Genomic DNA, 25,756 nt, shown 5'->3' on the forward strand with positions numbered 1-25,756 from the left:
AAAATGTAAAAATTCCTTCGGATAAAATTTTTTGATAACTGCAATTTTTATCGGAAATTACTACACACTAAACTATTGACCGCATCATCAAAATTGGTTCGGAACGATAACTCGGACAAGATAAAAGTACGATAACTCGAAGAACTCTTTTAATAAGAACATTACGTGTTTGACTGTGGTCACAAAATGTTCCGTATTTTTTTAACAATTTTGTGTCTTCTGTTTACCGAAACATTGCAAGAAAGTGAGTGACAAAATTTAACGCTCTCTTTTAATCCAATTTTGTAGCATACATTTTAAACAACGAGAAATGTAAAATCCCAGATTTGGAAATTTTGAACGAAGATGTTAGAGATATTATACAGCCAAATCCTTACATCCCTTGCAACAAAACCGAACTTTTGACCCATGTGACCAAAAACGGACCCAAATTTGAGTTACACCTAAGAGAGGATTTATTTCCTCAATACTTCACTCAAAACATTACGTGTTGTTACTCGTACGTAACGAGAAACGGATCAGTTGAACTCCCTGATGTTGGTATCAGGTACGGTAAGTTATTTTTCCCCACCCAAAAGTAAAGCAAAATTTCAGTATTTCACCGTGTGTCCCTTTTCACAAGAAGATAGTTTTAGAGCAAGATATAGTTAAAGTCGTTTGTCGCGATAATAATCAATCAGTGGTTTACGAAAACGTGCATGTTACTATCAAACCCTCAAAACCACTCAAAAACACGTCCCAACCATTCAGCGTTTTGTTTGTAGTAGTTGACAGTATTTCTCGCCTCAATTTCCACCGAACAATGCCAGAAACCGCAAATTTCCTCAAAAAACGAAACTTTATCGAAATGAAAGCCTACTCAAAAGTGAACGATAACACGTTCCCAAATTGCATGGCCCTCCTGACTGGGTTTTCGCTAAGCCAGTCGTACCAGCACTGCAACCCGCACAAGAAAAGTGCCCTAGACAACTGTCCCATGATCTGGAAGGACTTCCATCAACATGGGTACACCACAGCCTACGCCGAAGACAACTCACGCATTGCTACCTTCAACTACCTCAAAAAAGGCTTCACGAACCCACCAACAGACTTCTACTTCAAACCCTACATGGAGGCCACCGAAACCCTCAGAATCCAGCACCGACATTCCATGCCATTCTGCACTGGCCCTGAAAGCGCCGGTGAACGCATCCTGAACCTAGCCAAAGATTTTGCCATCACGTTTAAACACAATCCCAGTTTTGGCATTTTCTGGATGAACACTTTCAGTCATGACGATGTCAATGCGCCATTCACCATGGACGCGAAACTGAGCGATTTTTTCCGGGATTTGGACGAGGCTGGGGTTTTGGACGAAAGCTTCGTTTTTTTGTTAAGTGACCACGGGATTAGATTTGGCCCAATGGTGGGAACCAACAGCGGGTGGCTGGAGGGACGAATGCCACTGAACATGATCTCAGTTCCGGCAAAATTCAAGCGGGAGTTTGGACGCGAGTACGAGAATTTGAAACAAAACTCGGGGAAATTAACAAACACTTATGACATGTTCATGACTTTGCAACACATTTTAACACTGGGGGGCGTCCGGCATGAAGTTAGGCCGAGTCAAGGGTGTCCCAACTGTGTTTCGCTTTTTGACCCAATTCCCGATAGGTCCTGCCAGGAGGCGGCCATTCCCTACGCATGGTGTCCCTGTTTTGGGCGTTTGAAAACACTTAATCCTTTCGATGTTCAAAGTGCGATCACGTACACACTGTCCAAGGCAAAAAGCGAGATTTTGGCACAGTGTGATATTGATAATTTGGACCCTCATGTCGATTCAGTCAGTGTTTCTGAACCGGACCATGAAAAAAATCAGATACTTTTCGTGGTCTTTCATGTGGAAAGCGCCATTGGTTTGGCAACAGTCAAATTCAAAGATGTAGTCACGGAAAAATCGTTATTTTATTTCAGGTTTATTTATTTGTACAATATTTGCAAGCAAGATAATTCTTGAATAATTTAAACAGATATTTATCCAACATTGCACCCATCTGTCCTGCAATATTTAATCGACTGGTAACCACCGTTTTTCCGCACCAAATCGTCAAACTTATCGAACGTTATTATACGATTTTGCTCAAAAGGGGCGCACCCTTTGTACACCTCATCTACAAGTCCAAATCAATCAATCATTTTTCACCATCTAGTGTGTTACTTCTAAATTTCAGAATGTAACAATAATCAGTACACTCGTCATAAACGGTTCGTAAAGGACAAGAAGCGTAACATCTTATGCAGCGAAACCCTAAAAGCACGATTTATTACGTTTCGTCAGTCGGGACTCACCTTCAGAAGGGCACAAGACTGGAGCAAGTCCAAGGAGAATCAACATTACTTTCATTTCGACCGAACTGAGCGAAAAATTGATTGCGTTTGCGACTTTGAATTGAATTGTTTTGACTTGAACTTGGGTGATTTTATGACCCATAAAAATCTGTTTTTCTCTCTGTGTTAACCACCAAGACACGGTTTTCTCCATTTGTTTATAATTTAAGTACCACAATAAAGATTTAATAAAACGTGTGTTATTTGTAATAATTATTGAATGAAGCAATAAGTTGCGAGCTCGTAATTCCGCGTATTGTTTTCCAATTTTACTCGGATTTATTATTGTGATGTCAGATCTTTGTTTCTCATTAAAAGCTGATGCAAATTTCGCCAAGGTAAGATTAACTTTTCCTATTATTTTGTTTGCCTATTAGCTGTAAATAGGTACACAGCAGTCCTCCTGTACACAAAGCCTTGAAAAGTGCGATAAAAAATCAGTGTTGCAACTAGTCTACCAGAAAAATCAAACACACATTGTTTATTGCTTTAGCTAGATTTTGCGTAATTTAGAGCACAATTAGTGCAAGTGGAGCAGCGAGAGTGAATTGTGCTCACATTGCATGTAAGTACTATAAATTAACGTAGTAGTCAAACGTCAAAATCGTTTCCTGAAATGAAGAAAATATTCGGTGCCCTTTTACTTTTGGGCATTTTGAAACTGTACCTGCTGTACACCAGTCGGTACAGCTTCAGCGATTTTGCCCCAAAAAACCAAAGTAAGTTTACGTGTGACAATGCGAAATCTAGCCCCAAATTCCAGAAAAGCGGTATTTGATTGAAACCCCAAAATGCCGAATTTTGGACGTGTCGCCGTTCGACCCCCAAGTCATGCCGCACTTCAAGCGCGAGTTTTACAAGTTCTGTGGCCCTTTCGGGCTTTTGACTTACGTCACGGTTGAGAATAAAACGGCCACTCTGCACATTAACGAAACAGTTGCGAGGAGACACCGCCGAAGTTTCAGGTGTCTCTACCAGAACCTTGCCGAAATCGAGTTCATGTACTATAAGCTCCAAAATTACCTTGAGTAACTATAACACGGGATCTAATTTTTTCGGAAATTTATAACCACCTTTCAGACATCCGGCCTTTATGCCGTTTATTCCGTTCGAAAGAAACGTCACGTTTGATTTTGATTTTGTCGCCGTGATTTGTTTGAGGGCCAAAAAGGTGTTTTATGCCAACGTCCATGCGCCCATTGTTTTGAAAGAAAACATAACCGAGAGACAGAAATTGATGAAAAACCGTGACCAAGCTTTCAGTGTTTTAATCGTGGGAATTGAAAGTATGTCACGCTTGAATTTCCTCCGAACTCTCCCTAAAACCCACCTACTCCTCGAGGAAAACAACTGGATTTCCCTGAAGGGTTACAGCAAAATCGCCGATAACACACTCCCCAACCTTTTGGCCCTTCTGGCCGGCTTAGACGACCCCAAAACTTTCGAAAATTGCGCCAACTGTTCGTTGCTTTTTTCCGAGTTTGGACAAGTGGGCTATGCCACGGCTTACGCCGAAGACGAACCGTCCTTGGTTGGAAACCAACAAATTTTCGAAAAATTCCCCACCGACTATAACTTCCACCCCTATTTCCGAATCAACGAAAATCTCAAAAACCGCAAACGCCACGGTTTGAACTACTGCACAGGCCCGGAAAATTCCGGTGAAAGAGTGCTAAACCTAGCGAAAAACTTCGCCCAAACTTTCAAAAACCGGCCCAGTTTTGGGCTCTTCTGGATGAAGAGCTTTAGTCACAATAACTTGAACCTGGCCTCTAGTATGGACTCGAAAATACGCGATTTTTTCGTAAACATTACCAATTCCGGGATTTTGAAAAACACTTTTGTGTTTTTTTTGAGTGACCATGGGTTACGTTTTGGTAGTTTTCGCGAGACTGCGATGGGTTGGCTTGAGGAACGATTGCCGTTTGTTTATATTTGGGTCCCTGTGATTTTTCGGGTCAATTTCCGGAAGCAATATCACAGTCTTGAAGATAATAGCGATAAGTTGACAACGCCCTATCACCTCTATATGACCCTGCAGGATATTCTAGTCCTGTCGAAGCAAAATTACGGGATAAAGGCGAGTCAAGCGTGTCCCAATTGTCGCTCGTTGTTTGAAAGTTTCGAAGATAGAACTTGTGAAGAGGCAGGGATTGATTATCACTGGTGCGCTTGTAATGACTATATAGCCCTTAACACTGAGGCGAATTTTGTCACAATTTTGTCAGAATACGTCCTGCGATACATCCACACCATGATTTTTGACCAAGGTGGTGAGAAAAAGTGTTTAAGATACAGTATAACAAGGATCATCTCTGTGAGCATTTCGGATAATCACAAGAACATTTTATTGATTTTTGAGACTAGTCCTAAGGCCGTTTTTGAAGTCACAGTGTTGTATACGCCAGGACGTGGTCAAACTTATAGTGTCAAGGGTGGAATTAGCAGACTTGACAACTATGGTGAGCACAGCGACTGTACTTCAAATCGTTTGTTACGAAAACTTTGTTATTGTCGTTGAAATGAAAAAATATTTCTTGTTTTTTTATTTCTTTTGCGTTACGTAAGTCGGTACTAACTTGCTAGAAAAAACAAACAGCTTCCAGAAACGCAAAAATGTCAAATTCAAGATGGTCAGCTCTTTGAGACTTCCAGCGAGAGAAATTCCAACCTTGTGGCCTTTTGTAGCTTTTTACTTACGTCTCACGGTTGAGAATAATCCGTATTTTCACCAAAAAATTAAACAAATTGGACTTAAATACCTAATCAAAATGCTAAAAAACCAAAAAAAACGCATTGTATGCAGAGCAAAATCAAAATGTAAGAAGTTTTAAATATTTTTCATTTCAAAATAAATAAACCAAGTAAAATCCAAGTGATAATGAAGAACATAGCTTTGATTTTCTGTGGTATTTTGTAATTTTAAACCCAAAATAATTAAAAAAAAATATATTTTAGAATTTAATTTACGTAGTCCGAGCTACAATTCACGATTTCCTAAATACAATAGCAATTTCTAAAATATTAAGTCATGATATTTGCTTTTCAATTGGAAAATAAAAAAGCTTTCTAGTTTGTTGTGGTTGGCAAACGTCAGAAATTGTTTAGTTCAGACAGCAATCATGTTTAGACAGAGTTTCGACGTTTCAGTGGCAAAAATCTGCGTTTTTGCCTTACTTTTGGGCATATTAGCCCTGTATCTGCTTTATATAAGTCGGTCCAGTTTTAGTAATTTGTACCAAAAAAATGAAATTGAGTACAAATCGCAGTCAGATGAACCCAAGCTACAACTTACTCCTACAGTTCAACGCTATTCGATTGAAACGCAAAAATGCAAAATTTTGGATATTCATCCCTTTAATCCCCAAGTGTTGGATTACTTCAAGCGGGAAAAGTACAAGCCTTGTGGCCCTTCTGAACTTTTGACTTACGTCACGATTGACGATAACAGGGCCTTTCTTCATTTGAATGAGAAAATTGCGGGGAAAAACCAAAGTTTGACATGTCGTTACGCGAAAATCGAGCAAATGACACCCAAGTTTAAACTTGAGGATTTCCTCAAGTAAGCACAATTCTAGTTTTTCGGAAATTTTAAATTCCGTTTCAGCCAGGCTGTGTTTACGCCGTTTGAACGTAATGTTTATATTGATTTTGACCACGTTTTCGTAAAGTGTTTGTTGGGGAATAAGGTGGTTTATAGAAACACACATGCACCGATAATTTTGAGAGAGGAAATAATTGAAAGACAACAAAAGATGGAAAAGCGAAATGAAGCCTTCAGTGTGTTAATTATTGGAATTGACAGTATGTCCCGCTTAAATTTTCTTCGGTCCTTCCCCAAAACTCACTTATTCCTGACGGAAAACAACTGGATTTCATTCAAAGGCTACAACAAAGTCGCCGATAACACGTATCCAAACCTTATGGCCCTTTTGGCTGGAATAGACGAGCCCACAGCTGGGAAAAAATGCAGCAGTCGGAGCCTAACTGACTGCCCTTTGGTCCTCTTCGACTATCGCAACCTAGGCTATGCCACGGCTTACGCCGAAGACGAACCCTGGATGGGCAATTTCATCAAGAACCAAAGAAGTTTCGACAAAACCCCCACAGACTATTACTTCCGGCCCTATTTCCGCATCAACGAAAAACTAACAACGCGCAAAATCAACGGTTTGAACTACTGCACAGGCCCGGAAAATTCCGGTGAAAGAGTGCTAAACCTAGCCAAAAATTTCGCTCAAACTTTGAAAAACCGGCCCAGTTTTGGCCTCTTCTGGATGAATAGTTTTAGTCACAATAATCTCAACCTGGCCTCAAGTATGGACACAAAAATTTACAATTTTTTCCGAAACATTAGCGATTCGGGAATTTTGCAAAACACTTTCGTGTTGTTTTTGAGTGATCAGGGGTTAAATGTTGGTACTTTTCGCGAGACCCCAATGGGTTGGCTTGAAGATAAATTACCGTTTATTTATGTTTGGGTCCCTGTGGAATTTCAAATCAAGTTTCCGGACAAATATGAGAGTTTTCAACGAAATACAAATCAGTTGACTTCGCCCTATCATCTCTACATGACCCTGCAGGATATTCTAGTCGTGTCGAAACAAAACTTTACGTTAAAACCTAGTCAAGGGTGTCCCAAGTGTCGCTCGTTGTTTGAAAGTTTTGAAAATAGGTCTTGTGAAGAGGCTGGGATTGGTACTCTTTGGTGCACGTGTCATAACTACACGACCATTAACAATAGGGCATACTTTGTCCAACAAGCCTCAAAATGTGTCCTTGAACACATTATTTCGAAAAGTGTGCTGGGTCAGAACTGTTCAAAATATACCATAGCAAAAGTAATCTCAGCGAGAATTTCGCAAAATCGCAACTACATTGTACTGGTTCTTGAAACAAGTCCTAGAGCAATTTTTGAAGCTACAGTGTTGTATGAACCAGAAAGTTACCAGATTTTTCGAGTCATTGGTGAAATTATCAGACTTGACAACTATGCTGAGCACAGTAAATGCATTCACAGTCGTTTCCTGCAAAAATTTTGCCACTGTCGTGGTAGGCAAACGTCAGAAGTTGTTTAGTTCAGACAGCAATCATGTTTAGACAGTGTTTCGACGTTTCAGTGTCAAAAATTTGCATTTTTGTCTTACTTTTGGGCTTCTTAGCTCTGTATCTGGTTTACATAAGTCGGTCCAGTTATAGCGATTTTTACCACAAAATCGAAAGTGAGTACAAATGGCACACGGACGAATCCAACCCACAACTTATAGTAGAACGTTATTTGATCGAAACGCAAAAATGCAAAATTTTGGATGTACATCCCTTCAATCCCCAAGTCTTGGATTACTTCAAGCGCGAGAAGTACAAACCTTGTGGTCCTTCTGAACTTTTGACTTACGTCACGATTGACAATAACAGGGCCTTTCTTCATTTGAATGAGAAAATTGCGGGGAAAAACCAAAGTTTGACATGTCATTATGCGAAAATCGAGCAAATGACATCCAACTTCAAGCTTAAGGATTTCCTCAAGTAAGCACAATTGAAATTTTTCGGAAATTTTAAATTCCGTTTCAGCCAGGCTGTGTTTACGCCGTTTGAACGTAGTGTCTATATTGATTTTGACCACGTTTACGTAATGTGTTTGCTGGGGAATAAGGTGGTTTATAGAAACACACATGCACCGATAATTTTGAGAGAGGAAATAATTGAAAGACAACAAAAGATGGAAAAGCGAAATGAAGCCTTCAGTGTGTTAATTATTGGAATTGACAGTATGTCCCGCTTGAATTTTCTTCGATCCTTCCCCAAAACCCACTTATTCCTGAAGGAAAACAACTGGATTTCATTCAAAGGCTACAACAAAGTCGCTGATAACACGTATCCAAACCTTATGGCCCTTTTGGCCGGAATAGACGAGCCCACAGCTGAGAAAAAATGCAGCAGTCGGAGCCTAACTGACTGCCCTTTGGTCCTCTTCGACTATCGCAACCTAGGCTATGCCACGGCTTACGCCGAAGACGAACCCTGGATGGGCAATTTCATCCAGAACCAGAGAAGTTTCGACAAAACCCCCACCGACTATTACTTCCGGCCCTATTTCCGCATCAACGAGAAACTAACAACGCGCAAAATCAATGGTTTGAACTACTGCACAGGCCCGGAAAATTCCGGTGAAAGGGTGCTAAACCTAGCCAAAAATTTCGCCCAAGCGTTGAAAAACCGGCCCAGCTTTGGCCTCTTCTGGGTGAACGGTTTTACACACAACTTGCTGAATATGGGCTCAAGTATGGACTTGAAAATGCGCGATTTTTTGGAAAAAATACGTGGTTCGGGTGTTTTGCAAAACACGTTTGTGTTTTTTTTGAGTGACCATGGCTTGCGTGTTGGGAGTTTTCGCCAGACTACAATGGGTTGGCTTGAGGAGCGATTGCCGTTTATTTATGTTTGGGTTCCGGAGAGGTTTCAGGTCGAGTTTCGGCGGCAATATCACAACTTGAAACTTAATGTGAATCAGTTGACTTCGCCCTATCACCTCTATATGACCCTGCAGGATATTCTAGTCCTGTCGAAGCAAAATTACAAGGTCAAGGCGAGTCAAAAGTGCCCCAAATGTCGGTCGTTGTTTGAAAGTTACGAGGATAGGTCGTGTAAAGAGGCAGGGATTGATTTTCATTGGTGCACTTGTAACACTTACACGGCTGTGATGAATGAGTCGGTGCTTGTCCAAAATGCTACAGATTATGTCTTGAAGTACATACATCGGTTTATTTCCGAGCAAAACGGTGACAAAAAGTGTGTAAAGTACACCATTGCAAAAATCATCTCTGCGAGAATTTCTGATGATCACACGCACATTCTATTGATTTTTGAGACTAGTCCAAAGGCTGTTTTCGAAGTCACACTTTTGTATAAGGCGGGAAGTAAGCAAACTTTAAGTATCAAGGACGGAATTAGCAGACTTGATCGTTACACCAAGCACAGTTATTGCACCAGCAATCGTTTGTTAAGAAAATTTTGTCATTGTCGTTGATTTGTAGGGAATTGTCAGTGGTTTTGCGTCAAATGTCGATTGTGTGTTACCTTTCAATCATTATTTCTCCTAACGATTAATAACACGTTTAATGAGTAATTGGGTTTGATATTGCCGCTGATAAAACAAATCGTTTGGAAAAATTGCAAAAGTGATTCAATTTTTTTCTTATGAGTTGGCACAATACACGTTTACGTTATAACATTGTGAGATTTTAATGTGTTTGTGTGTTGGTTTGAATAAAAAACGATGCGAAAAATACTTTTTGCAATTTTGATTTTTGGAATCCTCCTCTTTTATATTTTTTACACGGCTAGTTGGGCCAAAGTCGATTCAAGAACATACTTTATCCACAGTAAGTAACAAAAATTTGAAACACGTCTTGATCCAAAATTCCAGGTCGCTATTTAGTGCACAGTCAGAAATGTAAAATCAAAAATTTTGACCCTTTTGATCCCCAAGTGAAAAGTTACTTTTTTATCGAAGAACAGCAACCTCCTTGTGGCCCTTCTGAACTCCTAACTTTTGTCAGGACTGACAATAATATCCCCACAGTCCACATTAACGCAAAACTTGCCGTAAAATACCCCCAATTGATTTGCTACTACCGGAAAGTTGAACGCTTAAAAAGCCTCACAAAACCGGACGATCATGTCACATTTCACGGGAAATTTTATCCCTTCGACCAGAAACTCGTCCTGGACGTTGACTTCGTTTCTATAGTTTGTAAAAACGCAAACAAGACGATTTACGAAAACACACATGCGCCCATAATCGTCAAGCAAACAGTAATCGACAAGCAAAATTCGATGAAAAACCGTGATAAAGCCTTCAGTGTGTTGATAGTGGGAATTGACAGTGTTTCCCGCTTGAATTTGATCCGAATTTTGCGAAAATCGTACCTGTTCCTTTGGAAACACAACTGGCTGGCCCTCAAGGGCTACAACAAGATCGACGACAACACGTACCCCAACGTCATGGCCCTTTTGGCCGGCCTGGACGCGCAAAACTCGGCCGAGAAATGCCCAGCGACCAAACTCGAAGGGCTGGACCACTGCCCTTTGATTTGGTACAACTACCGCAACGCCGGCTATGCCACAGCGTACGCCGAGGACGAGACCACGATCAGTACCTTCAACTTGCACAAGAAGGGCTTCACGAGCCCGCCCACCGACTACTATTTCCGGCCCTATCTCCAAACGACCGAAAATTTGAAAACCAGGCTGTTCCACGGGCTGAAGTTGTGCACAGGGCCGGAAAACACCGGTGAAAGGGTGCTAAACCTGGCCAAAAATTTCGCCAAGACTTTGAAGAACCGGCCTAGTTTTGGCTTTTTTTGGATGAATAGTTTCAGTCATAATAGTCTCAACTCGGCCTCGGTTATGGACGATAAATTGTGGGAGTTTTTGCAAGATATTTCCAAATCTGGGGCTTTGCAAAACACGTTCGTGGTGTTTTTGAGCGATCATGGGACGCGATGGGGCGATTTTAGGGAGACTGTCTTGGGGTGGTATGAGGAGAGACTACCGTTTATCTATTTCTGGGTGCCCCGGAAATTCAGGACGCGGTTTCCGCAAGAGTACAAGAACCTCAAACTCAATGCTGATAGGTTGACAACACCGTATGATGTTTACATGACTTTGCAGCACATTCTGGTGCTGTCAGGACAGGACTATACCATGAAGCCCAGTCATGGGTGTGTCAAATGTCGGTCGCTTTTTGAGCAGGTTGATAAAGAGAGGTCTTGTGAGGATGCTAGTATTGACCCTCATTGGTGCACTTGTTACAACTATTCGCCCCTAAATGAGACGAATTTGGTTGAAGGTGCAAGTGATTATGTTCTGCGGTACATCAATGGGGTTATCACTGCCCAAAACGGGGCTGGGAAGTGTGTCATTTATACTTTGGGAAAAATAATCGCTGCGCGAATTTCAGACGACAGGAAATTTATTATAGTGGTTTTGGAGATGGAACCAAAGGCGATTTTTGAAGTTACAGTGCGGTATAGTCCAGGAATTAAACCATTTTTTAGTGTAAATGGGGGAATTAGCCGAATTGATTCGTACCGTAGCCACAGCACATGCGTGCATGAAGATTTTTTAAAAAAACTCTGTTTTTGTCGTGAATAAAATTAATTTTAATTCAAAAACGATAGTTTTAATTTATTGGTGATTTTCTATAGTTTTAAAATTTACGTAGAAGCAAAAGGCGACCAAACAAGTACCTCTTTTTTTATTTTCTCAATTACGAGTAAACTATTTTACTTTTTTTAAATTTGACCAATTTTTGCTTTTATTTGCAATTTTCTCGAAAACTATAACTCGGAATACAATAATCTTTTTTGGAAAAGATAGATAATTTAAAGAGCTTTCCAACGATTATACACTTCATAGGGTTATCTCTAATAGTTCCGGAGTTATTACTCGATAAATGTTCCGAGTACCCGAAATCGGCCAAAATCGCGACAAAAATTGAAAAAATCAAACATCAAAAAATCCAAGATATGGACTTTTTTTGGACTTTTAACAACTCTGGAGGTTGAAGAGGTATATAAAAATAACAACATAATGCACATTTTATTAGAGAATATAATCATATACTATTTGCTTCAAAATTAAATAAACAGAGTCATATCGTCAGCTGTAAAACTCTTCCTCAGAAAGCCCCTCGACTTTTTTTGATCGCACTCAGAGTCGGACAAAAACCTGACTCTCCTGCCTCTATAACACTTTCGGTTTGCAAAAAAGTGCAAAACTCGTGACGTCGAAGGCCCTTGATTATAGGCCGGTGGTGGCGACTCCGGGATTTTAACCCGACACTTGGAACACCTAAAAATCGGAATGAAATTCCGGGCCCGGAACCGGACCAATTACCTCTTCGAAACAAAACACTTAACCACCTGGTCGTAATCAGGCGGTGCCTCATAATCCGGAGGATCGTCCGGGATTATAATCTCCTCCTCAATTTCAACAACCCCTTCCTCCAGAATTGCATTAATTGTCTCGATATGGTCTTGGATTTGTCTCTGGTGACGCGATTTGATATTTATGCGGTAGAGGAGTACCACCATTGCGAAAATAAAACCCATCAAGCCTGGAATTTCCTCAAAAAAAACGCTGGAGGGTAGACCAAGACTTACCAAAACTGCATAAGAGAAAGACTAGAGTTGAGGTGGCAAAGTCGGACAAAGTGGACACTTTGGGGAAGAGGAAATGGGGGGTTTGGGACCATTGGCGTCGGTCATTGGGGTCTTTGGAGCAACTGATGGAGGATTCGTCACTGTTGTCACCACAGTGGTCAAAACCGTCACAGTTAAGCAGAGAAGAGACGCATCTTTTATTGTGACAGAGGAAATCAGAACCCGAGAGACAATCTTTGTAATTGAAAGCAGCGTAAACTATAGCTAGACGGGACTGAGGGCTGAAAAAACCCTTAAGCCGAATGTAAAACCCTTGAGATATTGGCACAATATGTTCGCGCTTTTTTTGGGTGTAGAATAAAGGTAAAGACAGTTTAAGATTCTCGACCACTGGGCCGTTCGAGGTCAAACCTTGCCGAATCGTCAGTTCGGTACTTCCCGCTACAAAAACCAGTCAGAAATTTTTACAATTTTTTAACCCCTGGTTACCAAAACCCGAAAAATTGACCACCTTGACGTACAAATGCGTCTTCATGTGGAGGTACGTCTCCGGTGGTTTGACCAACCAAATGCAATCAAACGACTTCAACCCATCTTGTACCATGTCCATCATGGTAATCCCGCCCCCAAGATTATTAACTTGCCCCCCGCAATCTATATTCGTGACATCGTTGATAAAAGAATAGTAGGCCTTGAAACCGGGACTAGTGGCCCCGTTTGCGTAAAATCTTATCACAAGAGCAGACCCGGAAGTTATAACAGGTGGGCGAAAAATATTTCCGGTTGTTACATAAATACGGTCCCCTGATGAGTCAAAAAACTAGAATTTTTCCTTTCATTATTTCAAAAAAATAATAAAAAAGGGCCAACATCAAGGATCGAAGGTGGCGCTATGAGAAAGTCGGTGAAAACGAGACTAATCTTGCAAGTGTCGTTTTCGGACTTGCACCCAATGGTGTATTCCATGGTCAGGTCGGATGGGTACAAGTTGGGGAAAAATGGGCTTTGTAACATCTGTGTCCCATTCCCGTTCAGTACCACTTTGTTCCCTACAATTTATATTTTTTGGGGGAAGTAGCGTTTGTACATTCTCACGGTTTGACATGTAGTCCAAACTGAACGCATTTTCGTACCTCTGTGAGTACAAAAACACCACCATGGCTCGCCTCGTCTGGCTTTGGTACACCATGGAAGTGTTTGAAGACCTGCAGAACTGTTGGGACGACTGTTCGAACGTGGGTTCGTAGATCCAGACATGGTCACAGGCGCAAGTATCGAACGAGCGGCCACAAATCAAATTAAAAAAACTGGGCGAAATTTTACACAACTGTTCCAAGAAACTTACGTGAAGGTGATTTTTATGACGCATGATGGGCATGAAACAAGTTCGACAGTGCACCGTTTTTCAGGTTTATTTTTGTAAAAACGGTCGAAAATATTGTTGGAGTAGTTGGCTTGCAAAGTGCCCGTTTCGCCATGGTCGAGGAAAAGCCGCTGGCCGTTGATGTGGCCACAAATGTCGTCGAGAAATTTCGTGCGGATTAAGTGAAACGAGAGGAGGAAAATTACGAGTGTCTTTTTTAAACTTTGGTTTGTGGCGCTCATGTCTTTACTGACTGGCGGAAATCTAGTTAGAAGAAGCCGCACAATGATTGTAATCTGATTTGGTTCTGCGTAGGAAAACGTCTTGGTTTTGCACAAATCGATAATCATTCAATTAAGAAAGAGCAAATTTGAATTTTAACCAGGGTTAAAGTTGGGTTAACCTAACCCAGTAGTTAACTTTAAAAAAAATCTGAGATAATCCCCGTCTCTTTTTAAGAAAAACAACAAATTATTTTAAAAAAATCGTTTTTGTGGTTTTTTCTTTTTTATACTTTTGGCAAAGCTGGTTTAAAGATTTGTAGATTTTTGCACTTAAGATTTAAGTTTTTTTTCTACCCCTGTTTTAGCATGTGAATAATTATTCTGATAGTGGTTTTAGATACGAAATAAACTACGTTTTAAAACTGTTCCAGAATAATATTAATATTTCATCACTTGTTATAGAATAAATTTCGAAGGCAACATTAATTTAACGTTATTATTACAAAAGTACGATTATCTCACCGATTAAATAATAAATCTATACACTTTTCATATTTGCAGTATTACTATAATTTGACTAATAAAAAATAAAGTACTGGTAAAAAAATACATATAAAAAAATTAATAATGTAACACAGTAAAAAAGTAGATAAAAAAACACACTACAATAAAAAATGGCAGCTTAATTCGAATTAATTTAATTACGAATTGCAAACTAATAACTAAAAAAAACTGAAAATTTTTACATCAATGAAATAACCCAGTTAAGTAAAAATTTATTATTAAAAAATATGAACTATTTGTGTTACTTTACGTAAGTTTTTGGAAGCAAATTTAACAGAGAAATAAATTTAAACCTCATTTAAAACATAGCAACGCCAGTCAATGCACTAATTTAGCAACTAATTGAGAGATAAAATTTAACCAAAGTTTAAACATATCAGAAACCAGAAGTTAACAATTAACAATTAACTATTATAGTTTTTCTGCTTATTTTATAATAAATTGGCTAGTAATTAATTTAAACATTAAAGTGTGACAGTTATTATTTACCATTTTGCAAAGCCTACTTTGTGATTAATGATAAAAATTAGGTACTAAAATTAGCTCGAAAATTAGCTTTTCGTAATAATTTCAAAATGTATAAAAGGTAATACATTTTATAAAAATATTCATAGAAATCAAGGCTCCTTTGATTTCCATTCGAAAAAGTTTACTTTTAATAATATACTTAGCCGTTTTTTGATCATTTTCAAAAAATCATACTACCCTCGAAATTGGACAGTTGACAATCTTGGAGCTTCTTGATGTATTTTCGAACTTTCAATTACCAAATACAAAAAAATGGTTCACTTATCGCAAACATTTTATAAGTAAGTATTCACCACTTACGAAAATATAACCTTGTACACCCCTGAAATGAGACTTGTTTTACCAATTTTAGTTGGAACTACCAATTTATCAATTCATTTAAATTAACTAACAATTAATTATTAATTGATTCGTTAACTGTTCATGACTCCTAAGTTTGACACTCGTCTACGGCTCGTACATCCAGTAAAATACTGCTTGGAGTATGTTTAAAAATAATAAAAAAACGTTTTGCCAATTAATTGATTAAAACAATGTTGAAAATGTGACTTCATTGAAAACTTCCGCTCGCCTGTATCGTACTGACCAACACGGAAACATGTGGGAACATTATTTATCGAAACGATTAGGAACATATTTATAGAATTTTTATTATTTCAAAAATTCACCACCTGTCAGAAGATAACGTTCTGAATAATGAAAAAATTCAGAATACCTATGGTTTATTTTAAGTGCGCCTTTTTTCCCAATTAATTCATCGCGCTCAGCGAACAATTTGCAATAAAACGAAACTGTGAGTGTCCAACAAGCGGTCACATCTCGTGCTGTGTTAGCCAAATCTATTATTAACGCCCTTAAAGTCGTAGTATCAAGTGGCACTCGATCCGAGCGCGTGTTTCCTTATCGAATAATTGTCCCAAGTAGTTATAGTGAAACAAGGTCTTTCCAATTCCGATAAATTCGCCACCCACTGATTTATCAAGTCGCGATCTACGCAAACTCGGGTATCATTGATGTTTTCTCAAATCATCCCTTTTCCCAGTGCCATGCTCCACGTCCCGCACTGAATACAAGTCAGTTTCTGTTATTTATCTCATGTTCGTTTGGTGCTAATTCCAATTGCAGGTGCTCAATTACCCGGAAAAATAATGACGCCTCCAACACCTTGAAGTTGCAGCGACCGAAAAATTAGCAAGGATATTATGACAAAATCGGTCCAAAATGCTCGACCACAGCGGCTACAAAATCGGGGTTGTTATTGCAGTGTCTGTGCTCGTTTTCATCCCGATTTTGTACTACAATAACGACTTTCTCGACCGAAGAACCATTTTTTTCACCACAGAATCCGACGAGGTCTACAATGGTGAGTGCATAGCTTGTGTACAATTAATTCCAATTTTTGCACCGTAGAGAGTAAATATTTGGTCGCAACACCCAAATGCAAAATCCCGAATCTGGATCCGTTCGAGGCCGAAATTTTGAAGTTTTACAAGCCGATGAAGTACATTTCTTGCAGCAAACGCGATTTTTTAACTCATGTGACGAAAAACGACAATATTGCCACTATACATATTAACACTAACGCAGTTCCGTCCCAGCTTAGAGAACACATATCGTGCTGTATGGCCAGTATCACAAGAAGCAAGAACAAGGAGAAGCCGGACGACAGCATCAGGTATTTGCTACATCGGACCAAAATCTTTCAATTATTTTAAAAAATGAACCAAAAATCCCGAAATTATCAGAATAATGCGTAATTTTGGACTTTTCTGAAAACTTAAATATGTGTAAAAAATCACAAAGTTAACAATATCAGGTAATACATTCTTCAAACTGAAATTGTTTGGCGAAATGCTTCAAAAATAAGCTCAAATTGAGGCGAAAATGTTAACTTGGCACTTTTTCGAACTTTACAACCAGAGAAATTCTGAATTATGTCAAAGGTGGTGTTATTTTTTAACTATATTCGAGGGGTTAACCATGGTTTTGATCTGTTTTTCAGTTATTTTAGTTAAAAAATCACAAAATTAGGATAAAAATTGTGTCGAAACTTCGTTAAATCTGAGCAAAAAGTTACAAAACTCAGTCGAAAATGAAAATATCACATTGATATTGCAGTCAAAAACGAAAATGTTTGGCAAATTTTTGTCAAAAATAAACTGAAACATGGTCAAATCTGGTCAAAATGTTCCTAACTTTTCTCTTATCCCTTTTATGCTTATTCTGGTCAGATCGCCTATGTGTGGCCATTGTCACAAAAAACGTATGTCTCGATTAACATTACAAAACAATGACGATGACAGCTGTCAGTGCTGTCAGTGTCAAACCAAAAGTGCGGCCAAAAATTCACACGTTCAACTGAGCTTGCAAAGTAAATTCTTGAACGTCTGCATACAATTATCATGATTTTCAATGTAATTTTTATCAAAAACTCCTAAATGCAAAAATAAGACAACATTTAAACAGTTGACAGCAAACCATGTGAACTTATCACGCAACATACGTTCATGTTAGGAGAAAACCACAGCTAACCACGACCAGAACAATTACTGAACTTGTTACTTAATTTTGACAAAATTAAACATCAGACTTGTAAAAAAAAATTGTAATTCTTGCTTTTTTCAGAACATTTTTAGACTTAAAATTCGTTTTTTTTTTCGGTAGAGTTCGCTAAAGTTAACCGAAAAAGCTGGATTTTGGCAGAAAAATGCAAATTTTGTGTTCTTTGAGCATTTAATACCCAAAAAGTCGCCAAATGGATAAATGAACCTTTTTAACTTCTTCAATGGCTTAACACGTTTAAAATAAACCGAAAAATTTGCTTAAACATAAACAAATTTTTGTCTTAAGCACGTTTTTAAGCTTAAAACTGTGTTTTTTTGACAGACTACACAAAAACACAAAATTGGGTCGTAAATATTACATTATTTTGCACGTTTTAAATAAGTGAGAACATCAGGATTCAACAAATTATTTGATGATATTCCGTCAAAAATATGCTGAAAAATTGCCGAATTGGATCGAAAATGTTATTTTGCCGTTTTTCGAGCGTTTAAGCAAATTTTTTATTCAAATGATTTTTTTCGAAATTATTAAAAAAATTGTCGGATTGAGCCAAAATTGGCGCTTTTGAATTCTGATATGCAAAGACATAAATTCATTGCTGAAATGGTTTAAAAAAGTCAGTTGATGTAATTTTTGTCTGCTTCGAAAGCTAAAGCACGTTTTCAAGTACAAAACTCAATAAACAAGTGGGTTGAAAACATTATATTGCCATTTTCTATTACCCAGAAAATAATAAATATAAATAAATAAAAATACAATTAATAAAAAATATTAATTTTTCGAGCTATCCAACTATCAAACACAAAATTAATTGCAACATGAAATTAGACAAACTTCAATGTTTATTTTTTCAGAATATCGGCTTGTAAAGATTTCACGGACAACACCACCCTAACCCACGACTTCATCATGGTGAAATGCATCGACTTGAAAACAAAGAAGCAAATCTACGAGAACACCCACGCGGCAATAACCCAAACAAAGCAAATCAAAGCCAAAATCACGTCAATGAACACAAGTGCAACGAGTCCATTCAGTGTTTTATTCGTCGGAATCGACAGCATATCACGCTTAAATTTTATACGAGCTTTACCACAAACGTATCAATACCTCGAAGAGAACGCGTGGATTCCCTTACGAGGTTACAACAAAATGGGCGATAACACGTTCCCGAACGTCATGGCGATCATGACCGGCTTCAACGAGAGCAAAACCTACAGGGTGTGCAACCCTAGCAGCTTGGGCCAGATGGACAAGTGTCCCATGATGTGGTTCGACTACCAGAAGTTGAACTATGTGACTGGATATGCAGAGGACGAGGCTCCGATCAGCACTTTTAATTACAAGAAGAAAGGGTTTACGAAACCACCGACTGATTATTATTTCCGGCCCTATATGCTAGGTTCCGAGAGACTCAAAGCGGTACGAAGGGACGGAATGGCTTACTGTACCGGCCCTGAAACAGCCGGTGAACGCGTCTTGAACATAGCTAAAGACTTTTCTGAAAGTTTCAAAGACGTGGCAAGTTTCTCCTTCTTCTGGACGAACACTTTCAGTCATAACGACCTCAACCTGCCCTCAGGAATGGACCGAAAAATCCGCGACTTCCTGGAGGACATCGCCGCCAAAGGCGTGCTAGACAACACCATCATCTTCTTCCTGAGCGACCACGGGATCAGGTTCGGGGAAATACGGTACACGCACACCGGGTGGTTGGAGGAACGCCTCCCGTTTATCTACATATCGGTTCCCGACCGCTTCAAGCGCCAATTCCCGTCCGAGTTCCGAAACCTGGAGACGAAGCGCGACCACTTGACCACTCCCTACGACATCTACAGGACCCTGCAACATATCCTGGTGCTCTCAGGACTCAACTACACGCAGAAACCGAGCGATGGGTGTCCGAAATGCGCCTCACTTTTCGCACAAACCGAGTCGGAGAGATCGTGCGAAGACGCAGCCATCGAGCCGCATTGGTGCACGTGTGGCGGTTATAACCCGGTGCCAAAAACCAACCAAACCGTTCAAAACGCTGCCAAATTCGTTGTCGGCCAAATTGAGGAGAGAATCCGCGCCAGAAATGGGGCTTCAAAGTGTGCCAAATTTTCCGTAGGGAGGATTATTACGGCGAGGGTTTCCGAACGGTTTAGTTACAAGAGTGATGTTTATTTTCTGGTGGTGATGGAGACGAGGCCCAGGGCGGTTTTCGAAGCGACGGTGCTGTGGAAAGGCGAGGCGCAGTTTGAGCTGACTGGAGGGATAAGTCGCCTGGATAAGTACGCTGAGCACAGTAGGTGTGTGGAGGAGGCCTATCTGAAGATGTTCTGTTACTGTCGGTAGTGGTCAAGTGCCTATTTTTCAACGGTGCCAAAGTTTGCTCAGACGGGCGCGAGTGGAGAAATCAAAAAATTGTGATACTTTGCATTTGGTACAATAAAGATTTTCTAGTCAATGCGTTATTGTAATCGATGTCGTTATTTTAGGAGGGGTATTTTATATCAGTTTAGTCTTTTGTGTCAATAAATATGCACTTCTATTTATTTCGTGTTTCATTTCAAACTAAATTATAAAAATAGCAGTGGTTTTCTTGGGAAAAACACTGATCCAAAAATATTTGTTTGGCGATGCCAAAAACTCGTAACATACAATGTTCGAAAAAAATGCAGAAATAAATCGCATTACGATGTCTCAAAATTTTTAAAAAATTAACCAAAAATCCCGAAATTATGTCGATAATAGCGTAATTTTTTACTTATCTGAAAGCTTAAACATGTGTAAAAAATTACAAACTTGAGTTAACTATACAGTAAAACCTCTCAACAACGGACACCGATGGGGAACCTTTAATTGTCCGTTGTGGAGAGGTGTCCGCTAATCGGGGTGAAAATTTTAATTAGGATTAGTTACATTCCTACAAAAATGTCGCTTGTATAGAGCTGTCCGTTAATAGAGGTTTCACTGTATAGGAAATCGTTTGGTTTGTTTGGAAAAAATACTGATTCAAAAATATTTGTTTGGCGATGTCAAAAACTTGTAACATACAATGTTCGCAAAGAATGCAGAAATAAACCGCATTACGTGCGATGTCTCAAAATTATTATTTGACATAACAATTTTTTTTAATTGTTATCAAAAAAATAATTCGCAAAAATTTGACTCGGTCACATAGTCATGACATTAAAGTTTTCAGTCAAATAGACCGAACTAGCCTGTCGGAAACAACATTTTTTACTAATCTAGTTTACAGAAAAATCCAAAACATTCAATGTTTATTACTTTCGTGTTATATTTTGCGTGATTTTAATGATTAATACAAGTGGAGTTGCGAGAGTGAATTGTGCTCACATTGCAGGCAAGTAAATAATATTTCCAAAAATGCGAAAATTGCTACTAATAAGTTCAAGCTGAAGTTTTGTGGACTTTTCGAATGTTATTGTTGTTAATTTGCTAGAATTATCAAAGGTTTTCCACAAATTTCTCAATTGCTTCTGTTGAAAATGCCGATTGGGAAACTGTTTGCTCATTATTTCCGGGTCCATAAATGCGAAAAAGGGACGTTGTGTTCTATGCGAATTGTTTTATAACACGCTAATGAGTAACAATTAGGATTGCCATTGCCGCTGATAAAACAAATAGTTTAAAAATAATCAAAATTTTCCAAACGGATGCAATCTTATAGATTCTGCTAAATTATAAGAAATAATCGAAAAAATAATTAATCCGCCGGATGTTTAGTCCCAACTTATCTAATTTCGCCGTAATAACTGTGTGAAAATTACATTTTATCAAAATAATTAATCATAAGATCTAGACTATCTTCAAGGTGTCATGTTTTCACGCCGATAACGTCGGTACTTTAACTTTCTACGAAAAAGTCGAAAAGATTGTAACCAGAAATTAAAAACTTCGATTCTGGACGCCTCATTTCTACACTTGAACTCTAATTTCTAAAATAAATGATAAAGTTGAAAATAGTTGAATGTTGATTTTTTTCGATTTTTCCCTTAGAGACAGAAAACCCTGACAACTACGAATAAAATCGCATTACTTGCGACGTCAAAGCTCGTCAAAATGCCTCTCCGAATCCACAAAAACAAAATTGTGTTTGAAATATTCCTGGTGGCTAGTATCTCCCTAATGTGCTTCACCCCCTTATTTTTCTACAACAGAACCACCACCACAATATCTCTGATACATATCGAAGACGCCAAACACCACGTTCCGAGTAAGAAAAGTGCCTGCATTTCTCCAACTACTAAACAAAATTGCAGTCCCAGCACTTGTCTCTAACAACAAGTGTTTGATTCCGGACTTCTCCCAAATGTATTTCCAACAATTCATGTACTCAATCCCCAAGAAATACACACCGTGCAACCGAAAAAACTACCTCACTTTTGTGACAAAAAGCGAAAATACGGCCACTCTGCACGTCAAGCAACAAAATGGGTTTTACCCCGAAGTTTCCTGCTGTTATTCGAACATTTCACGAAACTTTGACCGAGTAAATCCCGACGATACCATCAAGTAAGAAATTTGTTAATGGGGCAAATTTTTAATTAATTAATTTTGTAGAATTTCCAAATGTCGGAAGTTTACGAAAAATGTGACTTTGGCCACTGACTTCGTCTTGGTCAAGTGTGACACTGGTTCGGTACAATACAAACAAGTCCATGCTGCGATCACGGCCAAAAAAACGACCAAAAATTCCGACATTTGGCCACCACCTTTCAGTGTCTTGATTCTAGGAATCGACAAGATTTCGCGCCTAAGTTTCATCCGGAATTTTCCAAAAACCCGTCATTATCTAACGTCGAACAATAAGTGGGTTTCTTTGAACGGCTACGCGAAAGTGAGTGACGACACTTTCACCAACATTTTGGCCCTTTTAAGCGGTTGCAAAACCATGGAGTGTGATTTAATTTGGTCCGAGTTCGAAAAATACAACTACACCACAGCGTTCGGTGAAGATGACGTGTGGTCAAAAACTTTCACCTTCCACAAACAACTCACAGATTACTACTTCCGGCCCTATTTTATCGCAAACGAAAAATACCCAACCGTGGAACTCAATAAAATGTTCCCGTGTCCAGACCGCGAAACGCCCTTTGAACGCCTCCTGGACCTGGCCAAAGACTTTAGTGTCACGTTCAAAAACCACCCAAGTTTCGCCCTTTTCTGGATCAAAACGGCAACTGTGGGAACCTTCCCGAAGCTGGACTACTCGATCCGGGCACTTTTCCGGCACCTGAACCGGAAAGGCGTGTTCGCGAACACGTTCGTGTTCTTCCTGAGCGATCAAGGGAGGCGTGAGGGGAAAAACGAGTTTACAAATGTGGGCTGGTTGGAGGAAAAACTGCCTTTCGTTTATGTTCTAGTCCCGAAAAAATTCCAAGAGATTTATTCCGAAGAGTTCAGGTTTTTGAAACTTAAGCAAAACGAGTTAACCACTCCGTTTGATCTGTACATGACTTTGCAAGACATTATGGTGCTGACTCAGGTGAATCAGGACCCGAAACCTAGTCAGAGTTGTCCGAGGTGTGAGTCGCTTTTTATGGATGTTACGGAAAAGTCGTGTCTGGATTCGGAAATTGAGAATAGGTCTTGTCCCTGTGATGGGTTCGTTTTGACGAATCTTGACGATTTAGTTGTGAGGAACGCCTCACTTTTTATTGTGAATAAAGTAAATGAGTTTGTTGATCAGCGAATGTGTCGGAGTTACGAGTTGAGGAAAGTGTTAAGTTCCAGTGCTTCCTGGAGTTCGGGTTACAAGAAATTACTAATAAGTGTCCAAACGTACCCCTATTCAGTTTTTGAGGCGTTTGTTACGTATGTTGATAAGGTTTTTGAGCTCGATGGTGAAATTAAAAGGCTAGATTTTGCCATTGTTAGGTGTGTTAGTGATTCGTTTTTGAAAAAATATTGTGTGTGTAAGGGTAAATAAAACGATAAAATTATAAATGTTCATTTATTTCGTAATCAGTAACAATGAGTAATAAAAAACGTAAACTAATTAATATTCCATTACAGTTCCTGGAAATTCAAACAATTAATTTGTGTTCGTTACATCAAGGCAATAAAAATCACCATTTTTTATGGCCCTGTTTCGGGCAGCTGAAGCCTGCAAGCCTCTTAAAAACTCGCAAAAAATTGTAACATATTTGAGTAAACTTGTCTTCTTGTAGTCTTTTATTTTAACACTGGTTTGGGAATTTTCCGCTAAATCTTTCTCCTGAGCTTTGGTTTTGGCATCGTAGGTGTTTATCTCGTCCAAGAGTTGGCTAAAATGCTTCCTGAATAAACTGCACGCCACACAAAATGTGCCACTTCTTATAATCACTCAGAAACCATTTTTCTCGGTGTTTGTTAAGAAAGCAAAATGCTCTGTGAATACTAAACTGCACACCGGAAAAAATGTGCCACTTTTTATACAGAGTTAGTGCATTTTTACTGTACCTCAAACACTAATAATCACTCAGAAACCATTTTTTTTTTCTATGTATGTATTCTTTTATAATCAAAATTACTTAAACAAATATTCGCCAGCCTCAAAAAAGAGACCCTGTATATTTCCGTAAAAAATCGGGCAAAAAATGTGAAAAAATAAGACACAGTTTCGGGCAGAAGTATAACAGCAACACTTGTATAGTATTCAAAGTGGTACATTTTCAGTGTCGGGCAGTTAATTACCTGACTGTGGGTACGGCATCTGGGTCAAAATGCTCGATGAATTTGGGCTTAAAAGGCACCGAAACTTTGCCACTTTTCGGGTGAATGCAAAACGGCGCTTTCAGCAAGTGATTTAAGCTTTTGGTGACGTTGATATCAAGTCGCGGATACGCATAGTAAAATTTCATCTCCTCAACCATGTATCTGTAGTGTTTTGGTATTTTTTGCTCTCTTTGTAACGTCTGAAAAGTGTTAACAAAAGCCTTCCAGCGCTCGACCGAAGTCTGAACTTTGGTCATTGCGTCTCGAAACAAAGGACTAAAACCCTCGTCAATGTTGCCCAAAAAAGCGTCCAAGCGCTCATAAGTCCCTAAAATGTCCTGTTCGACAAGAATCGACTTTTCGAAATATTCATCAATGACTTTTAAGGCCCTCCTTGAATTAACCAATTATTACACAACTTGGGAGCAAAAATGAGGAGATAATTACTCAGTGGCCGCATGCATGTTGAAAAACTTGACTTTTCGTACCACAAGGCCCCCTCGCAACAAAGTCAAATATTCAGCAATAGCCGACCGTTGATTATCATCCAAGATCCGGGCCTTTTTATCAGCCACCCAACAATGGATGCCTCTCCGACCCGAAAACACCCATAAAATGTTCTCAAAACCGAAGTCCTCCCGTAAAGCCCCATCCAAAATCTTGCACGCAATCACCATAAACTTCCAGCATTTGGGGCACACCCCAGCTCCCGTACAACAAGTCCGAACATCATCATAATCAGTCATATCGATATCAAACACAATCTCTCGCTCGACTGGTGTTTTGGAGCTAGAGTAACTTCCAGACGACTCAAGTCGCTGCTTGTAAATAGCCCCAATATCGATTTTAACCGGGAAGCGTTTATGGAGCGCTTGGGCAAAGTCCTCCGCATTTTCGAAACTCTGGTAACGGAGGTAAATGTCTCCGACTAGAGTGAACGAAATTTCGCGCCGGTTGGACACGTTGGGGTCACCTGAGGGGCTCACTTGACCAAAATCGAGCTTGGAGGCAACTTACCGTAGCAAAGCCATTTGTGGAGCGCTGTATGGGGGAACAGACGCTTGTAGTAGATGGGGAGCAGGTCAGGGAGGCTGTCTTCATTGTACAAAGAGGCACTCATCACGCAAAACACAGTGACAACTTTTCCCGCCAAAAAAAGTGAGGTTGTGTCGCAATTGGTTGCGAGCTTATGCAACCAACATTACGTCATTTATTTTTTTATTTAAATTTCGTTGCATAATGATCGATATCATCAGTGTGTAAAAACATGA

At 39.3% G+C, this 25,756-nt stretch overlaps 9 protein-coding genes and 1 long non-coding RNA gene across 13 annotated transcripts; 7 read left to right on the plus strand and 3 right to left on the minus strand.

The window, feature by feature from the left end:
• Positions 1-116: 116 nt before the first annotated feature.
• Positions 117-2,559, plus strand: LOC659120 (uncharacterized). The gene is made up of 3 exons (XM_965452.4): positions 117-244; positions 289-547; positions 595-2,559. The coding sequence occupies exons 1-3, from the start codon at positions 187-189 to the stop codon at positions 1,994-1,996; spliced, it is 1,719 nt and encodes a 572-aa protein (XP_970545.1). The 5' UTR covers positions 117-186; the 3' UTR covers positions 1,997-2,559.
• Positions 2,007-3,145, minus strand: LOC135265309 (uncharacterized). The gene is made up of 2 exons (XR_010332915.1): positions 3,035-3,145; positions 2,007-2,978 (listed from the first exon to the last, which is right to left on the minus strand). It is a non-coding gene; the product is annotated as an uncharacterized LOC135265309 (long non-coding RNA).
• LOC659544 (uncharacterized) lies at positions 2,749-20,317 on the plus strand. 2 transcript variants are annotated; one of them, XM_965842.5, is made up of 4 exons: positions 2,749-2,932; positions 16,338-16,575; positions 16,623-16,887; positions 18,632-20,317. In XM_965842.5, exons 2-4 carry the CDS (start codon positions 16,434-16,436, stop codon positions 20,115-20,117), a joined length of 1,893 nt encoding a protein of 630 aa, XP_970935.2. In that variant the 5' UTR covers positions 2,749-2,932; positions 16,338-16,433; the 3' UTR covers positions 20,118-20,317. The 2 variants fall into 2 exon arrangements, with proteins under 2 accessions (XP_970935.2, XP_008198405.2); XM_008200183.3 differs by lacking the exon at positions 2,749-2,932 and adding an exon at positions 15,987-16,285.
• Positions 2,943-4,915, plus strand: LOC659269 (uncharacterized). Its single transcript, XM_015983783.2, has 3 exons — positions 2,943-3,086; positions 3,131-3,395; positions 3,448-4,915. The coding sequence occupies exons 1-3, from the start codon at positions 2,984-2,986 to the stop codon at positions 4,886-4,888; spliced, it is 1,809 nt and encodes a 602-aa protein (XP_015839269.1). The 5' UTR covers positions 2,943-2,983; the 3' UTR covers positions 4,889-4,915.
• Positions 5,373-7,445, plus strand: LOC135265307 (uncharacterized). Its single transcript, XM_064354661.1, has 2 exons — positions 5,373-5,929; positions 5,975-7,445. Exons 1-2 carry the CDS (start codon positions 5,490-5,492, stop codon positions 7,443-7,445), a joined length of 1,911 nt encoding a protein of 636 aa, XP_064210731.1. The 5' UTR covers positions 5,373-5,489.
• On the plus strand, positions 7,339-9,655 carry LOC659414 (uncharacterized). 3 transcript variants are annotated; one of them, XM_015983781.2, is made up of 3 exons: positions 7,339-7,589; positions 7,635-7,893; positions 7,939-9,655. In XM_015983781.2, the coding sequence occupies exons 1-3, from the start codon at positions 7,460-7,462 to the stop codon at positions 9,392-9,394; spliced, it is 1,845 nt and encodes a 614-aa protein (XP_015839267.2). In that variant the 5' UTR covers positions 7,339-7,459; the 3' UTR covers positions 9,395-9,655. The 3 variants fall into 3 exon arrangements, with proteins under 3 accessions (XP_015839267.2, XP_064210732.1, XP_970815.3); XM_064354662.1 differs by having other exon boundaries at positions 7,638-7,893; XM_965722.5 differs by having other exon boundaries at positions 7,339-7,893.
• On the plus strand, positions 9,617-11,540 carry LOC100141822 (uncharacterized). Its single transcript, XM_015983782.2, has 2 exons — positions 9,617-9,749; positions 9,794-11,540. Exons 1-2 carry the CDS (start codon positions 9,644-9,646, stop codon positions 11,521-11,523), a joined length of 1,836 nt encoding a protein of 611 aa, XP_015839268.2. The 5' UTR covers positions 9,617-9,643; the 3' UTR covers positions 11,524-11,540.
• Culd (CUB and LDLa domain) lies at positions 11,965-14,346 on the minus strand. The gene is made up of 7 exons (XM_008200137.3): positions 13,879-14,346; positions 13,629-13,840; positions 13,404-13,582; positions 13,023-13,353; positions 12,534-12,974; positions 12,268-12,487; positions 11,965-12,222 (listed from the first exon to the last, which is right to left on the minus strand). Exons 1-7 carry the CDS (start codon positions 14,244-14,246, stop codon positions 12,009-12,011), a joined length of 1,965 nt encoding a protein of 654 aa, XP_008198359.3. The 5' UTR covers positions 14,247-14,346; the 3' UTR covers positions 11,965-12,008.
• Positions 20,318-21,765: 1,448 nt separating the features above from the next.
• LOC659605 (uncharacterized) lies at positions 21,766-23,735 on the plus strand. The gene is made up of 3 exons (XM_965897.4): positions 21,766-22,002; positions 22,049-22,301; positions 22,350-23,735. The coding sequence occupies exons 1-3, from the start codon at positions 21,849-21,851 to the stop codon at positions 23,716-23,718; spliced, it is 1,776 nt and encodes a 591-aa protein (XP_970990.2). The 5' UTR covers positions 21,766-21,848; the 3' UTR covers positions 23,719-23,735.
• Positions 23,729-25,752, minus strand: Prim1 (DNA primase subunit 1). Its single transcript, XM_965961.5, has 5 exons — positions 25,503-25,752; positions 24,933-25,458; positions 24,465-24,878; positions 23,862-24,055; positions 23,729-23,807 (listed from the first exon to the last, which is right to left on the minus strand). Exons 1-5 carry the CDS (start codon positions 25,603-25,605, stop codon positions 23,788-23,790), a joined length of 1,257 nt encoding a protein of 418 aa, XP_971054.2. The 5' UTR covers positions 25,606-25,752; the 3' UTR covers positions 23,729-23,787.
• Positions 25,753-25,756: the final 4 nt, after the last annotated feature.

This window comes from Tribolium castaneum, chromosome 2, assembly GCF_031307605.1.
Source record: "Tribolium castaneum strain GA2 chromosome 2, icTriCast1.1, whole genome shotgun sequence".
Classification (NCBI taxonomy): domain Eukaryota; kingdom Metazoa; phylum Arthropoda; class Insecta; order Coleoptera; family Tenebrionidae; genus Tribolium; species Tribolium castaneum.